This window comes from Eleutherodactylus coqui, chromosome 7 (genome assembly GCF_035609145.1).
Source record: "Eleutherodactylus coqui strain aEleCoq1 chromosome 7, aEleCoq1.hap1, whole genome shotgun sequence".
Taxonomy (NCBI): domain Eukaryota; kingdom Metazoa; phylum Chordata; class Amphibia; order Anura; family Eleutherodactylidae; genus Eleutherodactylus; species Eleutherodactylus coqui.
The window spans coordinates 1,917,165-1,938,016 of NC_089843.1; the positions used below are offsets into that span (position 1 = coordinate 1,917,165).

Here is a 20,852-nt window from a genome sequence, read left to right on the forward strand (position 1 = left end):
GCGCATGCGCAGAAGGTCGGCGGCGGGTCTGGGAGGACCACATCTTCAGGCAGCAGCGGGGAGAAGGCGGGTGAGTATTTTCAGCTGCCCTGATGGATCCGATTTAGCAGGGCAGCTGAATATCTAACTTTTTACACAGTTTTCTTTACTTTTTTGCGATCGGCGCTATCCATTGGATAGCGCCGATCGCAATGCCGGGGGGGACTGCCCGCATCCTGGGATGACAGCTCCATGCTGTCGGCTACCTGTGGGCACCGACAGCATGGAGCTGTCACGTCCTCAGGCAAGTGGGCATTAATTCTAAGAGGATGCATAAAACTACGTCCTCTAGGATTAAAGCCCAGTTTCTGAGGACGTAGTTTCCCGATGGGGCAGTCGTTAAGGGGTTAATATATATATTATTATTTTATATTCTATTTTTAATCTAAATACATTTTTACCCTAATACTTAGATATACCTATAAAAATAACTTTTGCCATAATTAACGTAACGGTGAGTTGGTTATTTATATGACCTCATTTATTGATGTACAAACCCACCTCCACCTCTATGATAGGAATTCCAGCAGTTACAGTCACCATCAGTGTTTATCTTCTCCTATCAGTATAAGCCTATTTGGCTGATCCAGACACCTAGAATGCCACTTCCACAATATTCACTCTAGGTATCTTATTAGCATAGACCATCATGAACTCCATGAGCAACGAGCTCCATATAGAATTCCATATGTACCATAACCCTGCCATCTCTGATCATTAGATAGGAATATTCATTACTTGTCACTATGTTTCATTGAATACCAACATCTGCGGCACTTTACTTCCGTCAGGTCACATGTCTTGGTACTGTCATGTGGCCGCCGCATCGCTATGGTGCAATCACGTGACAGAGCATAGGCACGCCCACAGCCGCACCTTCTGACGAGTCCATCAGCTATTTCCCTATGACACATGGTCACATGACCATGCGCCATTACATCAGACGCTGGCGACACGCCCACAGTCGCATCATATGATGCGTAACAATCACTACACGTCTCGGAGCCGTACCATCTGACGCGCTACAATTACGTCACGAGCTACCCCTCCGCAACATGTAGCTACATGACCAGGCGCCGACCCCCCGGACGTCAGCATTATGCCACACCCTTACATGTCTCACCACCTTCCTTTGCTACAGGTCACATCAATTATCAGGTCCTTTATTGTTATTTGCTATAAATATATGATTGTTTGTATCTTATACACCTGATGAAGGCCGTCCGGCCGAACGCGTTGTGTCTAGTATTTATTTTAGTTTGTATATTAAACCGTGGGACCTTTCATCACTGCGATTTTCTGCCACTTCTTGATACGCTGTCTTGGATCAGGAGGCGCCTATGCCAGGGGCGCCCCCACGAAGTCAGTTATACATTTCTATCTTCAGATGTATATCCTCCATTTCATTCTGATGGTGTGAGCGCTGAGGAGTTTTTCACTTTGTTATAATTACTTCTCCTCCCTCATCACATGATCGGAGTTTCCCTCAGCTGCTCTCTCATATGTATGAGATTGCTTCCAGCACCTACAACCTCCTGCCTTCCCTTAAGAACTTGGGACCCTCTATCAACTGTGTCCCCCAGCATCCTTCGAGTGAGCGCTCCCCTCTACTTTTCTACTATAGAAGTGATGGGAGCAGATCTCGGCTTTTTACATAACTGGGTATAAAAAAAAACAAACTTGAAATCGCCCTCCAATTCCCTTGAACTCGTCTGCACACTTATATCTGAAGTCTTGATGGTCGTCCGGGAAGAAATGCAATCCTCCCTCTCTGATCTCCAGCCAGGGCCCTCAGGGGCCGCAAGAAGATCAGCTGTGGCAATGTCAGAGTCTGACTGACATGGCTGAGGACATCGCTTTGGGGAAATTAAGTGAAGTGGCGCAGGAGAAGAAAAAATATCTATTCTCCACCGCTAACATGGATTGTTTATTAAAAGCGGTCCATAGGTCCATGCAAGTTGAAGATGACATACCACAACCTCGCACAGCACACCATGACATGTCTGCGGGCCTGTCACCTCAACGCAGATCCATGTATCTCGTGAACATCACACATAAACCGTTGATTCTAAATGAGTAGAATTGTGTGGATCAAACTCTTCTGATTTCTAAGGAATTTAAGGAGCCACTTTTGTTTTTGCATAGAGGCGTTGCTATCTTTGACTAAATGCCGAAGATCGATACATCTATCTCTATGGGGGCAAAGAAAACAGGGCCACCCTTTGAGGATACGTCCTATCTGAAAGATCCAAAGGACAACAAGGTGGAAGGCCTAGTCCTCATCGAGTTTGGTCATGAAAACCAACAGTGCAGCTACTTTGGTAGCATGCTCCATGGCGGTCTGGTTGGATCAGCTTACCTCTCTAACTGATCAAAAAGCCTCGAGAGGAAATTGCAAATGGCATTCCTTTACTTCAGATGGCCACAGGATTCCTGGCAGATGCTACCATGGAGTCAGTCCGCTTTGGAGCTCGCATGGCAGCTTTATCCAACACGGCCAGAAGGGCAGTATGGGTAAAAAAAATGGTCAGGAGACGTTACCTCCAAGAACAAAATGTGTACTTTACCCTTTCGGGGTCTACGCATGTTCGGACCAGACCTGGATCGCCTACTTGAAAAAGCAGCAGACAAATTCCAGAGGCTGACAGCTATCAGACCTCCTAAAAGACCCTTCACTCCACATCCCTCAGTTCCGGCCTATATAGGGAAAGGAAAAAACAGGGGGAGGTGGTCTTACCCAAAGGGAGGAAGGGGTAAGATCCTTACAGTTGTCCCTCAGTCTACATCTCCATGCACGGTAGGCGGAAGATTAGCCTATTTCCATACCAGTTGGCAAAATATAACAACCAATGAATGGGTTCTACATCTGGTAGTGGATAGGTTGTCCCCGGATAGGTTCGTGTTAACCTCGGTGCAGTCTCCAATTCTAGAGCAGGCTCTCCTTAAGGGAGTGCAGAACCTGTTGGACCTTGATGCTGTTACCCCCGTCCCCAGAAGGGAATGGGGGAAAGGGTTTTACTCCCCACTTTTTCTGGTTCCTAAACCAGATGGCTCGCACCATAATAAGCCTTAAAGATCTAAAGAATTTCATAGATTACAGGAAATTTAAGATGGAGACAATCAGAACTCTAACCCCCCCGAATTGGTCTGGATAGCGTGATGGCTACTATTGACCTGAAGGATGCATATGATCACATCCCCATCTATGTTAACCTCCAAAAATTTTATAAGATTTGTGCTGGAACTTGAAGGGGTAATCCATCACTACCAGTTTATTTGCCTTCCTTTTGAAATTTCCTCCCCTCCGCGGGTTTTTCCGGGGTTGTTATTGAAATGATAGCCTTTCTACGTAATCTGGGAAGTGTTATCATCCCATATTTGGATGACTTCCTTCTGGTGGCAGATTTTCCGGCAATTCTGAAGTCTTACTTAAAGGGGTTGTCCCGAGGCAGCAAGTGGGTCTATACACTTCTGCATGGCCATAATAATGCACTTTGTAATGTACATTGTGCATTAATTATGAGCCATACAGAAGTTATAAAAAGTTTTATACTTACCTGCTCCGTTGCTGGCGTCCTCGTCTCCATGGTGCCGACTAATTTTCGCCCTCCGATGGCCAAATTAGCCGCGCTTGCGCAGTCCGGGTCTTCTCCTCTTCTCTATGGGGCTCCGTGTAGCTCCGTGTAGCTCCGCCCCGTCACGTGCCGATTCCAGCCAATCAGGAGGCTGGAATCGGCAATGGACCGCACAGAAGCCCTGCGGTCCATGAAGACAGAGGATCCCGGCGGCCATCTTCAGCAGGTGAGTATGAAGACGCCGGACCGCCGGGATTCAGGTAAGCGCTGTGCGGGTGGTTTTTTTAACCCCTGCATCGGGGTTGTCTCGCGCCGAACCGGGGGGGGGGTTTAAAAAAAAAAAAAACCGTTTCGGCGCGGGACATCTCCTTTAAAGGGGTTGTCTCTCGAAATCAAGTGGGGTTATGCACTTCTGTATGGCCATATTAATGCACTTTGTAATATACATTGTGCATTAAATATGAGCCATACAGAAGTTATTCACTTACCTGCTCCGTTGCTAGCGTCCCCGTCGCCATGGTTCCGTCTAATTTCGGTGTCTTCTTGCTTTTTTAGACGCGCTTGCGCAGATCCGTCTTCTCCCTTCGGCTCCGCTCGGCAGCATCGGCGTTTTGGCTCCGCCCCCTTGTACGCGTCATCACGTAGCTCCGCCCCCGTCACGTGCCGATTCCAGCCAATCAGGAGGCTGGAACCGGCACATGGCATGGGGCGGGGCTACGCGATGACGCGTACAAGGGGGCGGAGCCAAAACGCTGATGCTGCCGAGCGGAGCCGAAGGGAGAAGACGGATCTGCGCAAGCGCGTCTAAAAAAGCAAGAAGACACCGAAATTAGACGGAACCATGGCGACGGGGACGCTAGCAACGGAGCAGGTAAGTGAATAACTTCTGTATGGCTCATATTTAATGCACAATGTATATTACAAAGTGCATTAATATGGCCATACAGAAGTGCATAACCCCACTTGATTTCGCAAGACAACCCCTTTAAGTACCACACTTCGATTACTGTGGGACCTGCGCTGGATCATTAATGATCTGAAATCCAACATGGAACCAAAAACTCAGAAAAAAATTCTTGGGAGCCACTTTGGATTCTTGTCTCCAATGTTTGTCCCTTCCTCCCCTAAGGAAACAACTCATTTGTGACGAATGTTTAGCTCTATGTAAGAAATCTGGAGTGTCAATCAGAGAAGTTATGTGGATCCTGGGGTTAATGACTTAATGCATTAATGTGGTTCCCTGGGCCCAGTTCCACAGCCGTGATTTTCAGGCACTTAATCTCTGGAATTGGTCGCAGGCATCGCTTGTTAAAACAATCCTTATTTCCTCTAGGGCTAGATCCTTCCTTCGCTGGTGGTTGTCCTCAGACAACCTTTTTTGGGCATTCAAATGGAATCTAGACCCCGCGATAGTAATAATGACTGATGCCAGCACCAAGGGGTGGGAGGCCCACTTTGAGGGTGGTCACATACAGGGTACCTGGGACCCCAATGGGAGAACCAGTTCATCTAATTTTAGAGAACTTAATGCAGTTTGGAAATCTCTACATAGCCTCCAAGCAGAGTTAGGGATGAAGCACGTTAGGGTTTTCTCAGATAACATGACGGCAGTGTCACTCATTCCCCACCAGGGTACCACCAGGAATCCTCTACTTCAGCACCTGGCGGGAAAGATCCTTCATTGGACGGAGCTTACAACCAGGTCACTGTCAGCTTTCCATATAAAAGGAGCCGAGAATACAGCCGCAGACTTTCTCAGCATGAAGAAAGTGGATCCAGGAGAGTGGAAGCTTCATCCTGAGGTGCTCGACTTACTCGTGATGAAATGGGGGGGACCCGAGATAGACCTGTTTGCATCAAGCACAAATACCAAGTGCCGTCGCTTTTTTTCTTGAGGCTCAGAGAAACAAGCCTTAGGCACGGACACCCTCTTTCACCCTTGGGTTTGGGACTTAGCGTACGCTTTTCCCCCTTTGCCTCTGATCCTGTTCCTCCTAAGAAAGTTACTGCAGTCAAGTTTGTCAGTGATTCTAGTAGCTCTCTATTGGCCCCAAAGACCCTAGTTCCCTCTCCTGAGATCACTTTCAGTGGGAGAGCCTTTCCAACTCCCTTCATGACCAGATTTACTCCTGCAGGGCCCTCTTTACCCGGAGGTTTACAAATTCAGGCTGGCGGCCTGGATGTTGAACGTTTAAAATTTTATCTAGTAATGTGGTTTCCACTATTCGCGAGAGCCTTAAGCCTTCAACTAAAAAGATTTATTCAAGAATTTGGAAAAAATTCTCGGAGTGGACAGGTCAAAATATGCAACAGTTAGATCAATCAGATATCCCTAGAATACTGGATTTTCTCCAGGAGCGCCTGGATAATAGGGTTGAGCCCGAATACTCTCAAGGTCCAGGTGGCGGCCTTGGGGGCATTCTTTAATCTTGTGCTTGTGGAACACAGATGGATTAAAAAATGTCTTAGAAGGGCGAGTAGACTTCATCCATTCACAAGGCTTACTGCGCCCCCCTGGGATTTGACTATAGTCCTCCAGGCTTTTTGTGAACCCCCGTTTGAACCTCTTAGAGACCTATCCATCGGCATGCTGACATATAAGGTAGCTCTTCTTGTGGCAGTTATGTCAGCTAGGCGCGTGGGTGAAATCCAGGCCCTATCACAGAGGGCCCCATATATGACTATTCACCCTGACAAAATCTCATTTACTTTGGACCCTTCCTTCCAGCCCAAAGTCTTGTCAGATTTCCATAGAGGCCAGAAAATTGTTATTCCAGCTTTTTGTCAGGACTTCAAAAATAAGAAGGAGCAAAAACTCCACAATTTAGACATAAAAAGACCAGTACTAGTGTACCTTGAGGTGACAAAAAGTTTCAGGAAGACTGACAAACTTTTTGTTCGATTTCAGGGGCAGGCCAAAGGAAGGGCTGTTTCTAGAGACTCGATCGCCCTATGGTTCAGGCGAGCCGTCCAGGAGGCTTACAAGGCCAAGGGCATTCCTCTTCCAGAAGGACTGAAAGCCCACTGTACCTGGGCGGTGGCGTGTTCCTGGGCGGAAAGAGCACACGCCTCAATTGACCAAATTTGTGGCCACGTGGGCCTCTAGCTACACATTTATCAAACATTACAGGCTGGACGTTAAATCTAGTCAGGATGCAACCTCCGGGAGGAAGGCGCTACAAGCAGTAATCCCTCCCTAAAAAGCCCATGCCAGTTATCTGGTATTCCTCCAGCGTATGCTGTCATGATGTAGGGAAAACGGGAATTTTTCTTTCTTACCTCTAATTCCCTTTCTTGAAGACATCATGACAGCATACGCCCCCCCCCCCCCCCCGACATGTTTAATTCTTCACATGAGGTAATGTGTATGTATATTACTTCATTGTCTGAGGTGTGTGATGCCAATAAAAACACACCTTCTGGTTAAGTATACGGTCACTGTTGCTGTTTATAACACACCGGTGTTGGTGGACGGGAGGTATTTTTTATCCTCTGCCTCTTCCTGTCCCTTCAGGTCAGCAGCGATGCAACCTTCAGTGTATGCCGTCATGAAGTCTTCAAGAATGGGCATTATCGGTAAAAAAAATCCTGTTTTCCCACAGATTCTGCATGAAGTTGCTTTATGTCATAGAGGGACACAGACTGCATGAATGAGGGGATTAAAGGATCCCCCTATCCCCCAACCCCCCCACACACACACACTTTAAAGCTGCAAAGATCCCCCAGATCTTTCCATCAACTACTATATGTGCGGGCAATTTAAGCAGAATGCCGGGCAAAACGGCATGAAGTGGGACTAACACAGGCTGCAGGGCAGATAATCCGGGGGGCAGCCGGGATGGAGGGTTTTCAATATTCCCACTCAGTTGAGAGAAGGCACTCATCATTGGTGTTGTGCTGCCGATATTGGGGTTGTGTCACAGAGTGCCACTGGTGCAAGCATTGGAATGCCAGGTAGAAGATTTAAAAGAGGTGAGAAGCCAACCCGTGCCTGCTGTGGAGCTAAGATGGCCCGAAGTTATTGTTACAGCAGTATTCAAAATGGCTGCTGGGCCATGCCTGGCACTGAAATGGGCACCGGGGCGTGGCTTGACTGAGCGCTGGTAAAGGGCAGTGTCTAGGAGCTCTACACACAAGACACGTATTAAGGTATGCAGACTGCTATTGGCCACACTGACAACACGGCCATCTTGAGGCAATAGAGAGGAAACATCATCTATGACACGTCCAGCGTGGAACCCTCAGATGGTGGAGAAGGGCTGACCTTCTTTGTCCTTCACACAAAGCACATGTGACAATCGCCATCTTGTAACTTCAGCTATCTTTTACCCTTTGTCACCTGCCTAGACATTCACCACCGAGCCAATACAAGTTATCAGACAAAACCCCTGCACCATCATCGAAGACATTCATGCTCAGCTACACATGGCACATCTGTCCTGCTGTGGACATCCTATCTAGATCATCATCAGCTTTACAGCTAGCATTACCCATGGTTTACAGCTTAGAAGCAACCCTTTATGGTCTGGCTGTCACCATCAACTACTTACAAATATGTTTCCCAGAGTAATTCTAATAACCCTAAGAGTAGATGTTTATACGGCTGAGAAGCTGCAAACTATCTCTGACCTCGAGAAACCATCAAATCCTCGTCAGAATGTGGGACCAGGACAAACTAACAATCAGAACTATCTGATGTGGAAACAACAATTTACAGCATAGCCACACAGAGCAGGGAACTCCTAAAACGGGGCTCTTCAATACACAAGGGACCATTTAACAAAAAAATTAACCCTTTAGATGGAAATTACTCAGCTAACGCTTGCACACAGAATGTGGATGTACAACGGGGGAGGAAAGAATATGTCCTCACCTTGGTTTGCTGCACCGTGTCCAAATCGTTCGCATCCCCCAAACCTTGTGTCTGTTGGTTGGGGTCGTATTTCCAGGGCCACTTGACATATATATATAAAATGTGTGTGTGTGTGTGTATATATATATATATATATATATATATATATATATATATACACTACCGTTCAAAAGTTTGGGGTCACATTGAAATGTCCTTATTTTTGAAGGAAAAGCACTGTACTTTACAATGAAGATAACTTTAAACTAGTCCTAACTTTAAACAAATGCACTCTATACATTGCTAATGTGGTAAATGACTATTCTAGCTGCAAATGTCTGGTTTTTTGTGCAAAATCTACAAAGGTGAATAGAGGCCCATTTCCAGCAACTATCACTCCAGTGTTCTAATGGTACAATGTGTTTGCTCATTGGCTCAGAAGGCTAATTGATGATTAGAAAACCCTTGTGCAATCATGTTCACACATCTGAAAACAGTCTAGCTCGTTACAGAAGCTACAAAACTGACCTTCCTGTGAGCAGATTGAGTTTCTGGAGCATCACATTTGTGGGGTCAATTAAACGCTCAAAATGGCCAGAAAAAGAGAACTGTCATCTGAAACTCGACAGTCTATTCTTGTTCTTAGAAATGAAGGCTATTCCATGCGAGAAATTGCTAAGAAATTGAAGATTTCCTACAACGGTGTGTACTACTCCCTTCAGAGGACAGCACAAACAGGCTCTAACCAGAGTAGAAAAAGAAGTGGGAGGCCGCGTTGCACAACTAAGCAAGAAGATAAGCACATTAGAGTCTCTAGTTTGAGAAACAGACGCCTCACAGGTACCCAACTGGCATCTTCATTAAATAGTACCCGCAAAACACCAGTGTCAACATCTACAGTGAAGAGGCGGTTGCGGGATTTTGGGCTTCAGGGCAGAGTGGCAAAGAAAAAGCCATATCTGAGACTGGCCAATAAAAGAAAAAGATTAAGATGGGCAAAAGAACACAGACATTGGACAGAGGAAGACTGGAAAAAAGTGTTGTGGACGGATGAATCCAAGTTTGAGGTGTTTGGATCACAAAGAAGAACGTTTGTGAGACGCAGAACAAATGAAAAGATGCTGGAAGAATGCCTGACGCCATCTGTTAAGCATGGTGGAGGTAATGTGATGGTCTGGGGTTGCTTTGGTGCTGGTAAGGTGGGAGATTTGTACAGGGTAAAAGGGATTCTGAATAAGGAAGGCTATCACTCCATTTTGCAACGCCATGCAATACCCAGTGGACAGCGCTTGATTGGAACCAATTTCATCCTACAACAGGACAATGACCCTAAACACACCTCCAAATTGTGCAAGAACTATTTACAGCAGAAGCAGGCAGCTGGTATTCTATCGGTAATGGAGTGGCCAGCGCAGTCACCAGATCTGAACCCCATTGAGCTGTTGTGGGAGCAGCTTGACCGTATGGTACGCCAGAAGTGCCCATCCAACCACTCCAACTTGTGGGAGATGCTTCTAGAAGCGTGGGGTGCAATTTCACAAGCTTACCTCAACAAATTAACAGCTAGAATGTCAAAGGTGTGCAATGCTGGAATTGCTGCAAAAGGAGGATTCTTTGACGAAAGCAAAGTTTGATGTAAAAACAATGTTATTTCAGATACAAATCATTATTTCTAACCTTGTCAATGTCTTGGCTCTATTGTCTATTCATTTCACAACGCATGGTGGGGAATAAGTGGGACTTTTCATGGAAAACACAAAATTGTTTGGGTGACCCCAAACTTTTGAACGGTAGTGTATATATATATATATTAAAATACATATATTATTACAATAGCAATACTCTACCGGGGGGCTCTGGCTGATGACTGGAGAGGTGACTGCGGGGAATGTGGGGGGACATTATACCGGGGGGCTCTGGCTGATGACTGGATATTGTGTTGTCAGGTTCCTATAAGGTGTCAGGATGTGGCCGTCTATTTCTCCATGGAGGAGTTGGAGTATTTAAAGGGATACCGGGATCGGTACAAGGATGTCATGATGAAGGACCACCGGCCTCGTACATCTCAGGGTAAGAAGAGACCTTCTTGAGTATAGAATAGAGCGGGTATGAGGGTCACCTAGACTCACCCATCATCACATATGTACAGGCTGACGTATCTGGCTTCACCTGAGCTAATGTCATTCAGTGAGGGCTTTCGCATTTACATATACTTTATATATACAGATATGAGGTAGATTCTCCCCAGTATATAAGGGCTTCTCCATATGGGTGTGTTGTAGTCCTGTTATGCAGCCGTGATAATCACAGAAGCATAACGGGTCGAAACTAAACCACTGATTTTAATAGTTTTGTTTTCATTAGTGGTATTCTCGCCCATTAATAGTACAGCTGAGAAAAGATAGGACTTCCCTATATTTAGTATTACCTACAGGAAGTATAGGGTGGGACCTGTCTTCCCACTATTTTTTTTCAAACTTGTACCCTATGGCGCAGAGTTTGGCTGTCCTGGTAAAACAAAAGGAAAACCCTGGTTCATTTGCAACTACACTACATAACAGAAAGCCTAGTTGTGCCAAACCCATGTGTTTTTGCTCTATACGTGAGGTAGATTCTCCTCAGTATATACACATACAGGTGAGGTAGATTCTCCTCACTATATACACATAGAGGGGAGGTAGATTCTCCTCAGTATATACACATGGAGAGGAGGTAGATTCTCCTCAGTATATACACATAGAGGTGAGGTAGATTCTCCTCAGTATATACGTATAGAGGGGAGGTTGATTCTCTTCAGTATATACACATAGAAGTGAGGTAGATTCTCCTCAGTATATACACATAGAGGTGAGGTAGATTCTCCTCAGTATATACACATAGAGGTGAGGTAGATTCTCCTCAGTATATACACATAGAGGTGAGGTAGATTCTCCTCAGTATATACACATAGAGGTGAGGTGGATTCTCCTCAGTATATACACATAGAGGTGAGGTGGATTCTCCTCAGTATATACACATAGAGGTGAGGTAGATTCTCCTCAGTATATACACATAGAGGTGAGGTAGATTCTCCTCAGTATATACACATAGAGGTGAGGTAGATTCTCCTCAGTATATACACATAGAGGTGAGGTAGATTCTCCTCAGTATACACACACAGAGGGGAGGTAGATTCTCCTAGGTATACACACACAGAGGTGAGGTAGATTCTCCTCAGTATATACACATAGAGGTGAGGTATATTCTCCTCTGTATATACACACAGAGGGGAGGTAGATTCTCCTCAGTATATACACATAGAGGGGAGGTAGATTCTCCTCAGTATATACACATAGAGGTGAGGTAGATTCTCCTCAGTATATACACATAGAGGGGAGGTAGATTCTCCTCAGTATATACGTATAGAGGGGAGGTTGATTCTCTTCAGTATATACACATGGAAGTGAGGTAGATTCTCCTCAGTATATACACGTAGAGGGGAGGTAGATTCTCCTCAGTGTATACACATAGAGGTGAGGTAGATTCTCCTCAGTATATACACATAGAGGTGAGGTAGATTCTTTTCAGTATATACATTCAGAGGGGAGGTTGATTCTCTTCAGTATATACACATAGAGGTGAGGTAGATTCTCCTCAGTATATACACATAGAGGTGAGGTAGATTCTCCTCAGTATATATACATTGAGGGGAGGTAGATTCTCCTCAGTATATACACAGAGAGGGGAGGTAGATTCTCCTCATTATATACACACACAGAGGGGAGGTAGATTCTCCTCAGTATATACACATAGAGGTGAGGTAGATTCTCCTCAGTATATACACATAGAGGTGAGTTAGATTCTCCTCAGTATATACACATAGAGGTGAGGTAGATTCTCCTCAGTATATACACATAGAGGTGAGGTAGATTCTCCTCAGTATAAACACGTAGAGGGGAGGTAGATTCTCCTCAGTATATACACATAGAGGGGAGGTAGATTCTTTTCAGTATATTTTTGGACCACTTTGCTGCCTGGCTCCCCCACTTCCTATCCTGCGAAATCCCAACCCTCATCTTAGGTGATTTTAACATCCCCACTAATGACCCTATGTCCCCTTCTGCCTCTAAGCTTCTTTCGCTCACCTCCTCCCTTGGTCTCTCACAACTCACAGCCTCTCCCACTCACAGGGATGGCAATACTCTGGATCTGGTCTTCCTCCGGCTCTGCTCTGCTGCCAACTTCACTAACTCCCCTCTCCCGCTCTCGGATCATAACCTCCTCTCTTTCTCTGTCACGCTCCCTAATATCTCTCCACACCCACCTACCTACAGTACCTACAGGAACTTTGAGGCCATTCACACCCAGGACTTTGCTGAATCCCTACAGTCCTCTCTGTCCCCCATCTCTCTCCTCGCCTGCCCCAACCTGGCTGCCGCTCACTACAACACCGCTCTCAAACATGCCCTGGATGAAGCGGCTACCCCCAGGATGCAAGCCATCCGATGTAGACCATGGCAACCCTGGCTCACGCCTCAAATGCGCTTTATCCGGCGGTGCTCTAGAAGTGCTGAACCGCTGTGGAGGAACTCGCAAACGTCCGCAGACTTCCTCCACTTCAAATTTATGCTCAGAACCTAGAACCTCGCCCTCCATCATGCCAAACAAGTCTACTTCACCTCTCTAGTCTCCTCACTATCGCAAAACCCTAAACGGCTCTTTGATACCTTTCACTCCCTTCTCAGCCCTAAACCACAGCCCCCGGTGACGGATCTCAGTGCTGAAGAGCTGGCTGCTTACTGCAAAAAGAAAATTGATGACATCCGTCAGGAAATAACTTCCCAATCCCAGACTAGCCCTGACCCCAGTCTTGTCAGCACGGCATCTAGCTCCTGCTCACTGTCTGTACTCAGACCAGCGACAGAGGAAGAAGTCTCCATATTGCTCTTCTTTGCTCGCCCCCCCACCTGCGCTAGCGACCCTCTACCCTCACACCTCCTTCAATCCCTCTCCCTAGTGGTCATCTCCCATCTCACCACTATATTCAACCTCTCTCTGACCTCTGGCATCTTTCCCTCTTCTTTCAAACACGCCATCATATGCTAAAGAAGCCGACTCTGGACGCAACTGATGCTGCCAACTACCGACCCATCTCAAACCTCCCCTTTATCTCCAAACTACTAGAACGCCTGGTTTACTCCCGTGTTGTAAGCCACCTATCAGAGCACTCTCTCCTAGACTCCCTACAGTCTGGCTTCCGACCTCAACACTCGACAGAAACTGCTCTTTGAAGGGTATCAAACGACCTACTGACTGCCAAATCAAGGGGCGATTACTCCCTACTGATCCTCCTTGACCTCTCCGCAGCATTTGACACTGTTGACCACAAACTCCTCCTCAGTATGCTTCGCTCCATCGGCCTAAAGGATACTGCTCTCTCCTGGTTCTCCTCCTACCTATCTGACCGCTCTTTCAGTGTCTCCTTTGCTGGCTCTACCTCCCCTCCTCTTCCCCTTGCTGTTGGGGTCCCCCAGGGCTCTGTCCTCGGCCCCCTTCTTTTCTCTATCTACACAGCCCCTATTAGACAAACCATCAGGAGATTTGGCCTCCAATACCACCTGTATGCTGATGACACCCAGCTATACACCTCTGCCCGTGACATCTCTGCACCTTTACTCCAAAACATCACCGACTGTCTGTCCGCTGTCTCTAACACCATGTCCTCTCTCTACCTAAAACTGAACCTCTCTAAAACTGACTTACTGGTGTTTCCTCCTTCCACTAACTGACCTCATCCTGACATCTCCATCTCAGTGTGTGGCACCATAACTCCCAAACAGCATGCCCGCTGCCTTGGGGTCATATTCGACTCTGATCTCTCATTTACCCCCTACATCCAATCTCTGGCCCGAACATGTCAGCTGCACCTCAAGAACATCGCAAGAATCCGCTCTTTTCTCACCATAGACACGCTGAAAACACTTGTTGTTGCCCTCATCCACTCCTGGCTCGATTATTGCAACTCGTTGCTGATCGGCCTCCCCTGCACCAGACTCTCCCCCTCCAATCCATCCTGAATGCGGCAGCCAGGCTCATATTCCTGTCCAGCCGCTACTCGGACGCCTCTTCCCTGTGCCGGTCACTGCACTGGCTGCCCGTTAAATACAGAATTCAATTTAAACTTACTACCTTAATCCACAAAGCCCTCCACAGCGCAGCGCCCCCTATATTGCCTCCCTCATCTCAATCCATCACCCAGCCCGGGCTCTCCGCTCGGCAAACGAAACTAGACTGCACACCCCTCTAATTCGAACTTCTCACTTCTGCCTCCAAGACTTCTCCAGAGCAGCACCGGTCCTCTGGAACGCACTACCAAAGGCTATCCGAGCAATCCAGGACTCGCAGAACTTCAGGCGTGCTCTAAAAATGCACCTCTTCAGGGAGGCATACCGCATTCCCTAAACCGACTCCTCTGTATGCCACCTGATAACATGCTCCCTGACCTACTGACTGCAATCCCTGCTAGCCATCATAAACCGCTCCTGCAGTCATACCGATTCTGCCGTCACACGGCCAAATATCTGACCATTGTCTATGTGTATAGAATCCCTCACTCTCCACCCCGCCATACCGTGCACATCTCCATCCCTTTACCTTCTGTATCACCCCATTACTTGTAGGATGTAAGCTCGTTGGAGCAGGACCCGCACCCCTATTGTTTCCACCAACTGATTACGATGTAACCGCGGTTCTGTAATATTTTTTGTACTTTTGTCTTTCTGTATTCCCCCTGTCTATGTAAGCGCTGCGGAATATGTTGGCGCTATACAAATAAAGTTTATTATTATTATTATTATATACATAGAGGTGAGGTAGATACTCCTCGGTATATACAGGTAGAGATAAGGTGGATAATCTAGTTGTGACCCCCTTTCCCTATTTACATGCTGAGTTTCCATGATTCACGTTTTGATCATGAATAATTGTGGTAGGACAATGCATGTCCCATAAAAGCTGCTCCTCCACGACATGAAGGTAGTGTGTGCACCAAAATAATTTCCCTTAGTTTTATGGTTTTTGAGAAAAGAACTATCTCATATAGTGCGTTTTTTTGCATTTTGAATTGAATACTCAGTTTGTGACCACTTTACTTCTCCTGTTTACTACCTAAAGAATGTTCATGTTTGTACGATATCGGGAAGTTAGAGAATTAGTGGTGAGTCAGTCAGTCAGTGGGAGCTTGCTTGTATAAATAATATGTATTCAGTCTCTGGTTATTACCTATAGATGGATCTAGTAGTAGATCCCCACCAGAGAGATGTCCCAGCCGTCTGTATTCCCAGGACCATCCAGAGGAAGAAGTCTCAGAGAACCAGCAGGTAGATGACACTGAAGTCTCACCAGGATCTGACCATAAAGTGATGGAACCAAGGACCACGTTACATGTTCTTCTCTGTTTAGGATGATCATCTGATGGATATTAAAGGGGTTGTCCCGCGCCGAAACGGGTTTTTTTTTTTTTCAACCCCCCCCCCGTTCGGCGCGAGACAACCCCGATGCAGGGAAGTAAAGAAAGTTTACCGGAGCGCTTACCTTAATCCCCGCGCTCCGGTGACTTCAATACTTACCGCTGAAGATGGCCGCCGGGATCCTCTGTCTTCGTGGACCGCAGCTCTTCTGTGCGGTCCACTGCCGATTCCAGCCTCCTGATTGGCTGGAATCGGCACGTGACGGGGCGGAGCTACACGGAGCCGCTCTCTGGCACGAGCGGCTCCATAGAAGACTGCTGAAGACCCGGACTGCGCAAGCGCGGCTAATTTGGCCATCGGAGGCCAAAAATTAGTCGGCACCATGGAGACGAGGACGCTAGCAACGGAGCAGGTAAGTAAAAAACTTTTTATAACTTCTGTATGGCTCATAATTAATGCACAATGTATATTACAAAGTGCATTATTATGGCCATACAGAAGTGTATAGACCCACTTGCTGCCTCGGGACAACCCCTTTAAGGTTGAGGTTAAAGAGGAAGCAGAAGAGCCGGATATAAGGGCTGATCAGCAGGGTAAGGAGGGGAGACTGCATTGGGGTCACCTAGATGCTCCCATCATCTGCTCATCACATACTGATATCTATTCCATCATCTTGTGCTTCCTATAGATGGACTGATGGAGAGAAGCCCACCAGAGAGATATCCCCGTCCCCCGTATTCCCAGGACCATCCAGAGGAAGAAGTCTCAAAGAACCAGCAGGTAGATGACACTGAAGTCTCACCAGGATCTGAGCATAAAGTGATGGAACCAAGGACCACATTACATGTTCTTCTCTGTTTAGGATGATCATCTGATGGATATTAAGGTTGAGGTTAAAGAGGAAGCAGAAGAGCCGGATATAAGGGCTAATCAGCAGGGTAAGGAGGGGAGACTATCATTGGGGGTCACCTAGATGCTCCCATCATCTGCTCATCACATGCTGATATCTATTCCATCACCGTGTGCTTCCTATAGATGGATCCAGTAGTAGATCCCCACCAGGGAGATGTCCCAGCCGTCTGTATTCCCAGGACCGTCCAGAGGAAGATGTGCCGGAGAACCAGCAGGTAGATGACGCTGAGATTCTACAAATCCTCTATAGCTTGATATAATGCAGCTTTCTACTAGACTCCTCCGGCCACCTACAGTAGACACTCCATGTTGTTGGCTGTGGTTGGTTGGGGTTACAAATAGTTTCTGGTTTCATGTAAGGGAGTATTAAACCTCCATCTGGTTGGACATCAGGTTGACAATTGAGTATTCATATAGTTGTATTCAAAATTATTCACCCCCCCCCCCCTCCCCTTCCATTGCAGATTAGGTTTATTTGTCAAATTTACAAGCTATCCAGTTAGTTTGTTTTTTTGCAGTCAAATAAAACAAAGTAAATAGCTGAACACAACTAAGATAACAAGCCGTTTCTCCAAATGCAACACAAAATTCCACTTTTACTGATTGCTGCTGTCTCGGGTTATACAACCCCCTGAATAGAATCGAAGGAGCACATTGACAGACCAGGTGTTTTCTCAAACACATCTGATGCAACTAATCAGTGGCTTCATTCCTTATATCAGGTGTGCTTCAGATAAAACACATCCGATACCTGGACTGGTGAGGGCTTTGTTGTCTGTGATGTCTGAATATGGCTAAGTCATGAGAGGGGGCCAAAAAGTTATAGAAGAGATCGTTGTCCTGTACAAAAGAAAAGGATATAAAAGATAGAAAGACGCTGAATGTTCCTGGAGTTACAGCTGGAAGCAGATCACAAGTTACAGGAACCCTGGCTGCAGTACCAGGGCGTGACAAAAAGAGGGCGCTGCTACCAGATTTCAGAGGTGGCAGGTGGTCAACAACCCTCCAGTGATTACACAAGACCTGCAGCAAGATCTGGTGGCAGCAGCACTCAGGTTTCTATTTGCACAGTAAGGCCCCCTGCACACGGGCGGAAATTCCGCACCGGGATTTCCCGCAAAATTTCCGCCCATGGAAGCTGCCATGGGATTGCGTTAGAAAACGCAATCCTAGGCAGACGGCCGCGATTTGTCTGCGTGAAATAACGCGCAGAAAACAAATCGCGGCACGCTCTATTTCAGTGCGCCTCTATTCCGCTGTGGTAATCTCTGCCCGTAGAGAGAAGAAAGCCCACAGCAGAAACGGCGGAACAATTGACATGCCACGGGTTTGAATTCTGCACCGCATGTCAGTTGATGTGAGGCTCGTCCGTAGCGTGTGGTCGAGATTTTTGCAAATCTCATTTACTTTGCTGCTTAGGCTCGGGCTTTAGAATGAATGCGGAGAGTACGTACCTAAATTCCGCCCCGTGTGAACTCTAATACTGTGAACGCCATACTAAACGCTGAAGGTCTTCATATTGTTCTGACGCCCTGAGAGGGGCAGCGGTTGTTATTGCAGGCGCAGCTCCCATTAATTTAAATCAAACTCCAGACTCGATTATGATGCCAGCCACTTAATTGCGTCAGAGCAGCAGTTTCCGCTTGGACCCTAGATTATCCCGACACTAACACCTGGCGCTGCTGGGAAAACCCCTTCATTTCCAGATAAAATCAAAACCAACTAATACATTCACTTCTAACCCTCACCACACGATTCCCTCCTAACCCTCGCCACACGATTCTGTCCTAATCCTCGCCACACGATTCCGTTCTAACCCTCGGCACACGATTCCCTCCTAACCCTCGCCACACGATTCCCTCCTTACCCTCGCCACACAATTCCTTCCTAACCCTCGCCACACGATTCCCTCCTAACCCTCGCCACACGATTCCTTCCTAACCATCGCCACACGATTCCCTCCTAACCCTCGCCACACAATTCCTTCCTAACCCTCGCCACACGATTCCCTCCTAACCATTGCCACACGATTCCCTCCTAACCATTGCCACATGATTCCCTCCTAACCATCGCCACACGATGCTCTCCTAACCCTCGCCACACGATTCTCTCCTAACCATCGCCACACTATTCCCTGCTAACCGTCGCCACTCGATTCCCTCCTAACCATAGCCACACGATTCCCTCCTAACCATCGCCACACGATTCCCTGCTAACCCTCGCCACACGATTCCCTCCTAACCCTTGCCACACGATTCCCTCCTAACCATCGCCACACGATTCCCTCCTAACCATCGCTACACTATTCCCTGCTAACCGTCGCCACACGATTCCCTCCTAACCCTCGCCACACGACTCCTATCTAACCCTCACCACACGATTCTGTCCTAATCCTCGCCACACGATTCCGTTCTAACCCTCGCCAGACAATTCCTTCCTAACCCTCGTCACACAATTCCCTGCTAACCATCGCCACACGATTCCCTCCTAACCCTCGCCACACAATTCCTTCCTAACCCTCGCCACACGATTCCCTGCTAACCATCGCCACACGATTCCCTTCTAACCATTGCCACATGATTCCCTCCTAACCATCGCCACACGATTCTCTCCTAATCCTCGCCACACGATTCCTTCCTAACCGTCGCCACACTATTCCCTCCTAACCATAGCCACACAATTCCCTCCTAACCCTCGCCACACGATTCCTTCCTAACCATCGCCACACGATTCCCTGCTAACAATCGCCACACGATTCCCTCCTAACCATCGCCACACGATTCCCTGCTAACCCTCGCCACACGATTCCCTCCTAACCCTCGCCACACGATTCCCTCCTAACCCTCGCCACACGACTCCCTCCTAACCCTCACCACACGATTCTGTCCTAATCCTCACCACACGATTCCGTTCTAACCATCGCCACACGATTCCCTCCTAACCATCGCCAGACGATTCCTTCCTAACCATCGCCACACGATTCCCTCCTAACCATTGCCACACGATTCCCTCCTAATCCTCGCACGATTCCCTCCTAACCATTGCCACAATTCCCTCCTAACCATCGCCACACGATTCCCTCCTAACCATCGCCATACGATTCTCTCCTAACCATCGCCACATGATTCCCCCCTAACCATTGCCACACGATTCCCTCCTAATCCTCGCACGATTCCCTCCTAACCATTGCCACAATTCCCTCCTAACCATCGCCACACGATTCCCTCCTAACCATCGCCATACGATTCTCTACTAACCATCGCCACATGATTCCCCCCTAACCATCGCCACACGATTCCCTCCTAATCCTCGCACGATTCCCTCCTAACCATTGCCACAATTCCCTCCTAACCATCGCCACACGATTCCCTCCTAACCCTCGCCACACGATTCCCTCCTAACCCTTGCCACACGATTCCCTCCTAACCCTCGCCATACGATTCCTTCCTAACCCCCGCCACATGATTCCCTCCTAACCCTTGCCACACGATTCCTTCCTAACCATCGCCACATGATTCCCTTCTAACCATCGCCACACGATTCCCTCCTAACCATCGCCACACAATTCTCTCCTACCCCTCGCCACACGATTCCCTCCTAACCATCGCCACACGATTCCCACCTAACCCTCGCCACAAGATTCCCTCCTAACCCTCGCCACACGATTCCCTCCTAACCCTCGCCACACGATACCCTCCTAACCATCGCCACAAGATTCCCTGCTAACCATCGCCACACGAATCCCTCCTAACCCTCGCCACACGATTCCCTCCTAACCCTCGCCATGAGATTCCCGTCAAACCATCGCCACATGATTCCCTCCTAACCATCGCCACACGATTCCCTCCTAACCATCGCCACACGATTCCCTCCTAACCCTCGCCACACGATTCCATTCTAACCCATGCCACACGATTCCCCCCTAACCCACGCCACACGATTCCTTCCTAACCATCGCCACACGATTCCCTCCTAACCCTCGCCACACGATTCCCTGCTAACCCTCGCCAAACGATTCCCTGCTAA

General features: G+C 47.5%; 1 protein-coding gene across 5 annotated transcripts in view; it reads left to right on the forward strand.

The window, feature by feature from the left end:
* The window catches only part of LOC136572290 (zinc finger protein 585A-like), a 335,481-nt gene that overhangs the window by 17,724 nt on the left and 296,905 nt on the right, over nt 1-20,852 (forward strand). The window contains exons 8-11 of one of the 5 annotated variants that reach the window (XM_066572729.1): nt 10,413-10,536; nt 15,733-15,824; nt 16,777-16,852; nt 16,950-17,041. The exons of the other annotated variants lie outside the window; for them this stretch is intronic. Coding sequence (XP_066428826.1) covers nt 10,413-10,536; nt 15,733-15,824; nt 16,777-16,852; nt 16,950-17,041 — 384 coding nt within the window. The remainder of the gene's footprint in view (nt 1-10,412; nt 10,537-15,732; nt 15,825-16,776; nt 16,853-16,949; nt 17,042-20,852) is intronic. 5 annotated transcript variants of the gene reach the window in all.